At 29.8% G+C, this 11,074-nt stretch overlaps 1 protein-coding gene across 1 annotated transcript; it reads left to right on the top strand.

Annotated features, from left to right (window-relative positions):
* Positions 1-4,030: 4,030 nt before the first annotated feature.
* LOC132757525 (follistatin-like) lies at positions 4,031-9,717 on the top strand. Its single transcript, XM_060748835.1, has 7 exons — positions 4,031-4,427; positions 6,251-6,445; positions 6,660-6,878; positions 7,331-7,561; positions 8,022-8,279; positions 8,631-8,779; positions 9,408-9,717. Exons 1-7 carry the CDS (start codon positions 4,334-4,336, stop codon positions 9,420-9,422), a joined length of 1,161 nt encoding a protein of 386 aa, XP_060604818.1. The 5' UTR covers positions 4,031-4,333; the 3' UTR covers positions 9,423-9,717.
* Positions 9,718-11,074: the final 1,357 nt, after the last annotated feature.

Raw genomic sequence — 11,074 nt, forward strand, 5'->3', positions numbered from 1 at the left:
ATAATAAATATGAAACCAGGTTTTGTCAATAACTAAGAAAAACACCGCTTATTGCACCCTTTACATATACACACTATATACGTTTCAATGACAAAAATGAAAGGAGGGGACATACGAAAGGCCTTTATAAATCTACAAACTTATTTAAATCTCTTAATTATTTAAGTGATCATTTTTTTTCTTGCAGCAATCTTTGTGCCTTGCTACTCCTGAATTTCCTGGAAATAATGTATATTATTTTCGGAATCGTGGTTATGGCATATTCCACTCGAATCAACTTGACGTGACGAAAGCTGACTGGGTAGCAAACTATGTTTTATAATAGGTTTGCGCCATTTAAGGGATATCTTTCAAAACCAGCATTTCTTAAGGGCAAAATGACATAAACTTAAAACCATGTTTAATAGAGCTATGACAAGTTCAGCCCTATATTGTAATGCCAAAGTCACTCCGAATGCTCGTTATTTCTTGTTTCGCCAGATTCGATGTATTTCTATTACTTCAATACCGTATGCAAAATAATGCTTATTGCTCGTAGAAAAAATTAAAACAGTTAAATGATATATTATGCTGGCTCCACTTCAAGCGTTTCTACCAAAAATATATTTTTGAATAGTGCATGAAACAGTCCGCAATACCTTCTTCTGACACAACACTTGGGATGTACTTTATAGCAATATACACGATTTCCTTGTAAGTGATTATTTAAACTCTCATTACAATTAAGTTTTTGCGATATCTTAGCAAAACATTATTTAATGAAGATTAAAGTGAGTAATCAATTGAGAGCTATCAAATCTAAGCTTATCTTATATGTTTATCTTATCGCCATAATCAAAAGGAAATGCATTATCACAAAGAAAAAGAGGACATAGTTGACATTTAGCTTTTTCCTTTGTAAAATATTGAATAACAAAATAGTCTAGCTATATTTAAACAAAACAATTAAACTAAGCTTCAATTTGGCACGTTGTACACCGATAAATAAGTTGTTTGTTTTGTTTATGCAGTGAAATATATTAGTTATTATTCATTCATGAAAAGGTTACGGAATTATTTCAGTACTGAAACATAGAGAGAAAAAACAACAACGTTACACATAAAATGCATCGCAATATACATTTAGTCCTGACTATTAAACTGAACAATAAAGTTAAAATGAACAATTGAACCCGAAACTTTGCAGTAATTGCCAGTGGCAAGGAGCCCAGGAGGACCCCAAACAGACTTTCTCACCAGCTATGGACACACACTTTATGAATATAAATATGTACACATATTTTTAGCTCGTCTGCACAGTGTAATTCACTGTGTATTCGGCAATAGTTGCCCTGATGTAGCTCGCACCGTAAACGTCAGTCATTATTTTTATATGTTTACCGATTAAGGTTTGAAACCAACAATTAAATAGATGGATAAATAAACCCTGTAAAGGAGCAGAGACTCACAGATTGAAGCTATATGTAACTTTCACTGATACCATTCATCATCTAGTTAATATACAATCTCATTCAACTCAGATCATCATTTTCGCACCGTTACTCTTCGCTACTGCGAAGGGTAGTGGAGCGACAGTTAGGATATGACTTTAATAAGATTCAGTAAAACTGATCTCGTGGAAATGAAGTTGGATGATTTCACAAAAAAAGAATGTCGATGTGACTTCAAAAAACTATACGTTAGTACGTCATACATTTTCCTTGCATTTGACACATGACGTAGGAAAACATATGTCACATCTCAAGCAGATACAACAAAAATAGCATTAATGTCAACTTGAACCGGTCCTTGATTACAAATCTGATGCTCCTTTTGTCTATCTAAGCGGATGGACATGACACAAAAAGCAAAATTATATAAACCATGATTTTGTATAATGTTAGAATATGTTGTCCTATATTTAAAGTTTATAACAAAATTAAGAAATCAATAGCTTTTTGACTGGTAACTGCACTATATTATTTTTACAAGAAACGGAATATGTTTTATTTATCACACATCCGTGTCGCTTAAGCGACTTCGTAAATTAAAAAGGTATTGCCTGGCCTTGCATATATTTTGACGTGACGTCATTTGCATAGCGCTAAATGTTAACGTTATACTATATGCACGATAATGAAACTCGTTTCATTGATTCAATATTGCATTGTGAACTTACACTCATTCAATATCCTCTATATAGCCGTACAATCAGGCAAGGTCGAATAAACTGACAGTTATCACTACGATCTCTCTCGACACTTGTTAAACTTGTATTTCTTACTAGTTCGTTCATGCGGCCTACAATACATAATAGTCATAGTTCTGAATATAAGACAATTTTAAAAAAAGGAATTTATTCTTATATCTGATAGTCTTTTATTGGTATGCTTACAGTTTGATTTATTTGTATTCATGTAGATTATTAGTAGTAAATCTGTTCACATGCTTTATTGTCCGACACAACAGTTTGTGTCGAACTGCCAGGCGGCAGAACTTCACATACGACCATGTTACATGTCAAACTAGTTAAAAAACGATGTAAATGCATATGATGTTTTATTTATTTTAAAGTTTTTGTGTCTCGAAATTTAAAGGGAAACCGACATATAGGTATAAGTTATTTAACTACTTTCAATGCATGTACAAGAAACAGCTATCGCCTGCCTTTTTGTAAACGTTTACCAAATGAAAGACCCCTTTTAAATTCTTAAAACTCTATAAAATGTTTTTCTATTTTACAAAATTATCAATTATCAATCAAAAGTAAATATACAGATAAATTAACAAATACGTACAATAAATTAAACATATAAAAGTTCACCAGGACATCGCATTATCTTGCATGTACTTTTTTAATATGTCACATTCAACTTTCAGTTTTTCACAAACTTGAGCATAATATATGAATTAAACATACTGAGTATCTAATTAAGATGTTCTCTGAAAGACAAAGCCAAGATAATTTGTATATATTTGTCTAGACTGTGTAAATCTTTCAGATGTTTAATAGGATATTACATGCATAAGCTGCATGTGGCTCATTCATTTACTGAATCAGACAATATATGCGTCTGCTTACTTACGAAAAACACATACTACTACTCGACCTTGAGGTAATAAATTGAATTGCAAGCTCTATATAAAACAGTCAAAACATCGTAAAAGTACATTGCGTTAAGTTTCAAAGACAAAACGCAATATAAAAGGAGATGAATAACGTAAGGCCAGACTTTACAGAGGCATAACGTATAATGTGCTTGTTATTCCGTGCGATAGTTTATCTAATGTCATAGCTTTTATTATTATGGAGTATCTAATCAATTACTTGCCAGACAAAACAAGTGACACCTCTTCAACTGTAGAGTAAACAAATTACTATCATAACGTCGGCTGTTTACTATAATCTGGAAACGTTCCAAGAATTTGTTTCGTGAGAAGCTTTTAGTTATTAACACAATTTAAGAGCGAATATAGGTTTGTCAAGTATAAATAACTTTACATCTTAATCATAACAAAGGTTCAAATGTCAATTTGTAATGTTAATTTAAATTATTATCGAAATCGTTATATTTATGTCATGCATATTAGTGTTTCGGAAAAAAGCGCGATAACGTCACATATTAATTGTTGCAGTCTTATTACAAACCTATTTAACTGAATCAATAATTAAATCTGAAATTAAAATATATATGTATCTTTGCATGACTTTAAAGATTCTTTTTTAAACAGACAAATACAAGTATCCGTACCAAGTACTAATTGTACTAACTTCATAGATTCACAAAGCAATGAAATATAACAATGAATCAAAGAATTTATAACACCTATCAAAGTTACGTGTGTTTGTTTAAACTTGTGAAATATTTATTAAATATATATATATATAAAATACACACAAAAAAGGAACAACTTATATACATCGTGCACGCTGCATGCACTTTGCTTCGAGTTATTTTTAAAAAATGCGATATAATTTATTAGCTGTCAATCAACAGCCGAGACCGCCTTTCCAATAAAAATGTTTGCAACAACGTAATGTCTGCATTATATAAAACTCGGCCGTTTACGCAGACCGTTAATATTGAACAATCTCTGATAGAATTAAAGATATTCTGTCTATCTGTGTCTATACGTTACCTCATAACAAAATTTTACAAACTGGATTAACTTGATACAATATTTATATTTAATTCCTGAAGGAATTAATTTTCATATAATTATGTCTTAATACTAGAAACATAAACTAATAACAATAAAATTGTATAACATTAAATGTATGTACTTGTTTTAAATATATTTTCACGATGATACAGTGTCATTTTCTACAAGACGTGAAATAGTGAGCTACATAATGGTAAACACTTACAAACTGATGCAACATCGGAATAAAATTCTATGCAATTCTATCTACCTCGTTATCGCATTTTGCGTTAGAACAACAGACGGTAAGTAATTTTATATAATATTGTTTATTTTTCAAAATAAAAACAAAAGAAATGATGCCTTGTATACCTATGTTTAATAATCTGGCACGTATTTTTACCATAATTCTACTGGCCGTCTTAAAAATATTTAACTTTTTCTTCAACAAAATCTGGGTTTTTATCTTGGTCTGCCTTGATGCCAATTCAAAGAAAGATACTATCAAATAGGTTTTAACTAACACTTTGATAGGTTAAAGTTAGACAATATACACTTCGAGCCAATTAGAAATGAATACTAGTAACTATGAATATATCAAACAAACGTTTATAAAATACTTGGTCTAAAATTCAATGTGCTTGAATTAGTTATTTAAGCTTGTTATATAAAATGTTAGAAAAAATAAAGCATTGAAACTATACAATTTTGCTATGATAACATTCTAACCTTTCAATACCGCATTTACATCCAAGGAAGGCAGCAGGCGCGCAAATTACCCACTCCCGATACGTGGAGGTAGTGACGAAAAAATATAAACTTATTTAAATTCATTCATCACTGTACACAGTATTTCACCGCTATAAGAGCCAATATAGTTATTGTAATAGCATTCTACATGTGCAATATCTCCTTTGAAATGAGACATTTATTCAGGCAAGCATTTCAACAATTCAAACATTTTAAGCATAACTTACATGTGTAATGCAATGCCAGACATAATGCAGCAAAGAATTGTTGTTACTTTCTGAGGCAACTGTCTATGGTTAATTATTTTCCCCAATCACATTTAAGTATACAAGTGTGTAACGTAACTGTTTAGACTGTCTTATCTTTTGATAAGATATGTTAACGTTAAAAGTATCCAGGCCAATTTAAATTCTTTAAATAACTGCAATAAGTCGTTTTGAAATATCATTTTTACATTATATTAAATGCAATGCTTTTATTGCATTTTTATACGAATAGTATTTGAGGTCTATCAGTTTAAAATGAATTCAGTTCTTAAAAACGTTATTCGTAAATTCATCATTATCAGATCAAACACTTTTGTTCAGAAATGATCGTAAATACTTGTTATTTTAATGTAAGGCTCCATAGGAAAGTTAAAATGACTTTATGCACTTTTTTCGCTGACAAGTTGAGTTAATTAAGTAATATATTTCAATTTTTTTCCTAAACCATGGTGATTAACCAAAAATTGATATTCAAAATTGTGTATGATAAAATATTTAAAAAAAACTTTACCAAAGTTAAAAATAGACAGTCCCACTCTTTTCTAAAAAATATGGTAACCGATATATTTTGATAAAAAATGTATAGATTTTGTTTTGTTTAATTTTATCAACTCTATGAAGTTATTTCAAAGATTTTCTTTCTTTTTATGTCCGCAATACAACAAACAATACGGCAAATCATTTTATTAGTATTTTACAGAAAAGCCAAGCATGTTTAAATTCAATTATCGGTTTAAAAAACTAAAATAACCCATTAATGATTATATTCATAATATGTACCAGGCTCTGTCAAATATAAGGAGGTGGACTTTTAGTTTACATGTACTTGAATTATATTTGCTAAAGTTATTTAGCCTTCTTTACCAGTAAGGTAATATGAAGAATTATCGGTCATTATGTAAATAAAGAAATAAATATTCGTTTACAATCAATGCTATAAATTCTGATTTTATGTCCTTTATGTGTTTTCACATGTTTCACAGGTAACATGAACATATCAGTAATTTGTATAATGCATGTAATGCTCGAAATACCAGTAACACTATATAGTATTTGTAATACAATATGTTCTAATCCGTTCATTAATCTGCAAGAGATTACCTATTTTATAGGTGGCACATGCTGGGAAAAAATTGCAGATAACACAAATCTGTGTCAAAAAGCTTTCCGTCTCAACATGACCAAAGAGGAGTGTTGTAGAATCAATGGACCCCCAACAGTGTCATGGTCCCATCATGAAATAACAAGCGATATATTCTACTGGAATTTCCTTTCTAACGGGGCTAAAAAGTGTCAAAGATGTCATAGTGAGTGATTCCCTCTTATAAATGTTGTTTATATAAAGTATCAATATACAGAACAAAATCAATATATTATTACTGTAGGTTGTTTCCTTTTGTGTCCTTTAATAGTTTCAAAAGTTCTTATATCATTTTGCCAATCGTGATAATTACTTAAAACTTATGTACTAATAGATAGAAAAAAATATAACATAACGTTGACCACATGTTTTGTTTTCAGCAAATTGCTCGTCAGTTCTATGTGAAGAAGGTAAAACGTGTCGTATGTTTGATGGTCTTCCAGTTTGTATTTGCAGGCCTCTTTGCGATAAAACATTAAAAGCTCGTGGTGCATTGTGCGGAACAGATGGTCATAAATACAGAAACTATTGTGCTTTACAAAGGCTCAACTGTTTAAGGGAGCGCCTAGTAAAAGTCGAATATTATGGAAGATGTAGAAGTATGATTACATTTAGTTTTTTTTAAAATGCAACGCACCTTATAGGCAATTTTGTTTGTGTGAGTAAATAATATCTATATATCAGAAAATTATGAAATTGGTATCTAACCTGAAAATTCAGGTAACAATTAAGTGTTCTGTGATTATAGTACCACGATATCATAACATAACCTCATTTTATCATTTTTTTCTGCCTGAAGTTTACCTTGACTTCAAAACTTAAAAAAATGTTTAAGGAGACGCTGAAGACAATAACTAAATAAAGTCACCTATTACATAATTTTATTGATTTAATAGTATTAAATTGTACTATCTCGGTTTTGTTCTTTATATTTTGTAACACATGACCATTTCGTAATTTGCTGATGGAATTATGTGTTACGATAATGACGTTGTGTATTGTTGATTTCTATCAACATGGTATGTATTAAAGTGAGGTGTATACATTTTAGATTCATGTAAGAAGGTTCACTGTGAGGCAGGAACGCACTGTTTACAAGATCAAAATGGTGTTCCACATTGTATATCATGTCATGACCATTGTAACATCGTCATTCCCGACAATCCTGGAAACTATATGTGTGGAGAAAATGGCAAGACATATAGAAATACATGTGAACTACGTGCTGATATATGTAAAACCGGAAGGAGCATACGTATATCACACTTTGGGAAATGTCTTGGTAATACAAAACGTACTTTTTTCAACGCTTATAACACATTAGTTTCTTTATGCACTATACAATTAAAATGATTGATACGAACAAATTAGTGTGGTCAAAGTACCAAAGTGTGCAGTATTGTATTGTTCTGATGAAGTTCTGTATAATATACAACCACTCATAAAATATTCATAAGTTTTAATCTGAGACTAAAGAATAAATAAATAAAACAAAACAAATGAAACTAATCGCTTTCGTGTCCGTTACATTAACAAATATGAGTAATTAAATAATTAAAGTTATCACTTGTTATATTAGCTGTAAAATTATTTTTTTAACAATTAATTCCTCATAACATTGAAGTACTAAGGATTTTCAAGAAAAATATATATTGCTTATATAAATGATGTATTTAACTGGACATATCCTTTATATCTGTACAATAATCTTATGTAAATACTTATCGACAACTTCTTTTCAGAAAATGACACTTGCCGTACATTAAAATGTCCACATAAAACAACCTGCTTGGTTAGTGCTTTAAATGATAAACCGGTGTGTATGAACTGTGCTGCACGGTGTTCACATGCGGTAAACTTTACTATTTGTGGAACGGATAAAAGGACTTATCACAGTTATTGCAATATGATACTGTCTGGTTGCCAATCAGGCATATTTTTATCAACAAAGCATAGGGGCAAGTGTAAAGGACGAAGTAGAAATGGGCAATTTAGAAAAAGTAACTAAAAACTTGTTATATACATTCTTACATGCAATACAATTTGACAGAAATATTTTTGAACGTTTCCCTTTGACCAATATGAATTTTCCTGAATAACGAACAAAGTAATGCAATGTATATTATTATACGTTTCGTTATGTTGATATGAACGTACCTGTTAATATATTTGTGAAGAAATAAAAACATATTTGTTGAAAACTCTTATTATTTTAGAAACAATTTTAAGCATAATTATGATGAAGATGATGATGATGATGATGATGATAATAATAATAATAATAAAATAAAAATAATATTACAATAATAATATTGACAGCTATTTTCAACATGTAAGTATTTCATTTTCAGTTAGAATTCATAACAAGAACGGTATTAAAATCAAGGATTTATCTACCAAAAATAGGCAGAGACAACACAAAAGACACACACGACGAAAAAGAAAACGAAGAAACAACCAGCACAGTAGATATCATAAAATTTCCGATCATTCTTTAAAGGTAAAAAATTCCTTAAAATTATTGATTTGTCACATAAACAACGACACAGAATTATAAAGAGCCATTTAATAAAAACCATAATACACTAGTGTAAAAATATTGCAACTTCTCGTCATGCAATTGGCTTTTTATCAAAATAGCTTTTAATGCGCAAATGTTTACGTTACGCTATATGCACGTCATTGAAAAAATATCAAGTGTTTTAATTAAATTTCATAACCAAATTATCGAACAATATTATTGCAATTACCTCTTTCAATAGATTCAGTACTGAAGATATACCCATTCAATGTCATTTGATATTTTTTAGTTTGGACTTTCACAACTTAATATGAATAATATTCGCGAAGGTTTTTTATCTTTTTATATATGCAATACCTTTATGTAGTTTTTATGCATTTTTCCTGTGTCTAGTACAAGAGACCCACTATTATGTTATTCGTGTAAAATAGATCCTTTTTTCTGACCAGTATATTAACATAAAGAATTATTTTTATCTATACATGTATTTCATTTGTTGATGAACCATATTAACTTGATTTTAAAAAGTCCTTTTGTACTATAAACCTGACAAGGCAGTGCAATTTATTTTTACACATTTTTAACTGGTATTGTCTTAATTTTGTAGAAACAACCTGTTTAAGCAAGGATGCCCACACATTCATTCGAGAAATGAGGGGAGGAACACATTGTCCAACATGGAAACTGTATTTATCTAGAAGATACTATTGCAACACTAAAAGATCTGAGCAAGGATTTGATTATTAGAATATTTCTTATGATATAACATAATATTGCTCATACGTAAAAGTGAAAATGGCAAATCTTTACAAGTCTATATATTTATGTAATAGAGTGTTATAAATGATTATGAAAACTATATGAAACATTAATATTTCATTTGAATTAATTGAAATAAAAGACATACCAAAACGATATGCCCTTGCTGTTTTTTGTTTTGATGAGAAAATATTTCAAAGTAGATTTGTTTGTAGTTTTCTGACTATGCATATACTATTTAATACTACCAAGACGTGTGAAATAAAACATATCTATTTCAACATTTCAATTTAAGTGTAACAAGCTACTTTGGTGAATAATTTCATCATTTTGAATAAGGCTGTTCCTTCCTTTAAATATTGTTGTTATATATCATTGTAAAAAATGATTTCTTTGTCATATATGGAACACATAACAAAGTTCTGTAATTATTGCAATCTTTAAAGGACTAACACAATAGTTCATCCGGGTTTAATTACACCAACACAAATATTAAGATGTTTCAGTTATAGTGATGAAGAATATATTAAAACAATATGCTTAGACATTTGTTTTGTACAGTTGGAAACGTAATCAGTTTAAACACATAGTATTATTACCCATTGTCAACTTAGATTTAGGTGGTAATGGCTACATACCTTTGAACGATTTTAATAACAAAATTAATGGTACTTTAATGCATTGATGATATGCAGGAACTGAGGACATGTATGAGGTTTGTCAAGAAAGTTTGCATAATGATTTTATAAACACAATCTTCGAAACGCTTTTAAGATTATACTTTATTTATGCTTATGTAATATTCACAGTTTACATGCATAATTTTTTACATATTATTAGGATATAATTTCATTCATTTTGTCGTTGATCAATTGATGGAGTTTTAAGCGTGACGTAACTGTTCGCAAGTCATTATTCCTAACGGACTTCATTACCAGAGCTGCATTACTGGTACTGGTACTGCAGTACGTACTGCAGCGATTTTGCAAGTACTGGTACTGATACTGAATTACTCTAACAAAACTTTGCTACTACCGGTACTGGTACAGCATTACTGTCTAAAAAAGTGGTACTGCTACTGCATTACTATGCAGTACTTTAGGTCTTGATAAAAATAGCATCAATGTTTCTCATAAAATAAAGCTGTAAATTACATTATTTTATTTTTGTGAAAAAGTAAGTTATCAATTAAATCTTTAGATAATTTGCTGCAATATTCCTTCAAATGTTAACATAGTATTCATCATAAAAAAGCACCAAAGACTTAATTCAATTGAGATAAACAGACTCAATAACTCTTTACCCGAAAATATCCTTATTAAAATCATTTATTACTTTGTATTTACTAGTAAAAGAGCAAAATAATCACTAATGAATTGCTTCTATTCTAAATAATCTTATTTCAAGTGATATTGTTAGCACCATAAAAAGTTGTTATTTACTTTGGTATAAATTGAACAGAGATGTGAAGGTGTAAAAGGCAACAAAAGACTGTTATGTGTTAAATGAAAGATG

This window comes from Ruditapes philippinarum, unplaced genomic scaffold (assembly GCF_026571515.1).
Source record: "Ruditapes philippinarum isolate M1 unplaced genomic scaffold, ASM2657151v2 ctg1934_1_1_1_1, whole genome shotgun sequence".
NCBI lineage: Eukaryota > Metazoa > Mollusca > Bivalvia > Venerida > Veneridae > Ruditapes > Ruditapes philippinarum.

Bases quoted from the DNA above. Each gene is read 5' to 3' on its own strand.
- LOC132757525 (XM_060748835.1), top strand. From the start codon at position 4,334: ATGGTAAACACTTACAAACTGATGCAACATCGGAATAAAATTCTATGC. The intron at 4,428-6,250 runs GTAAGTAATTTT...CCTATTTTATAG, and splicing joins TTGCGTTAGAACAACAGACG to GTGGCACATGCTGGGAAAAA. The intron at 7,562-8,021 runs GTAATACAAAAC...ACTTCTTTTCAG, and splicing joins ACACTTTGGGAAATGTCTTG to AAAATGACACTTGCCGTACA.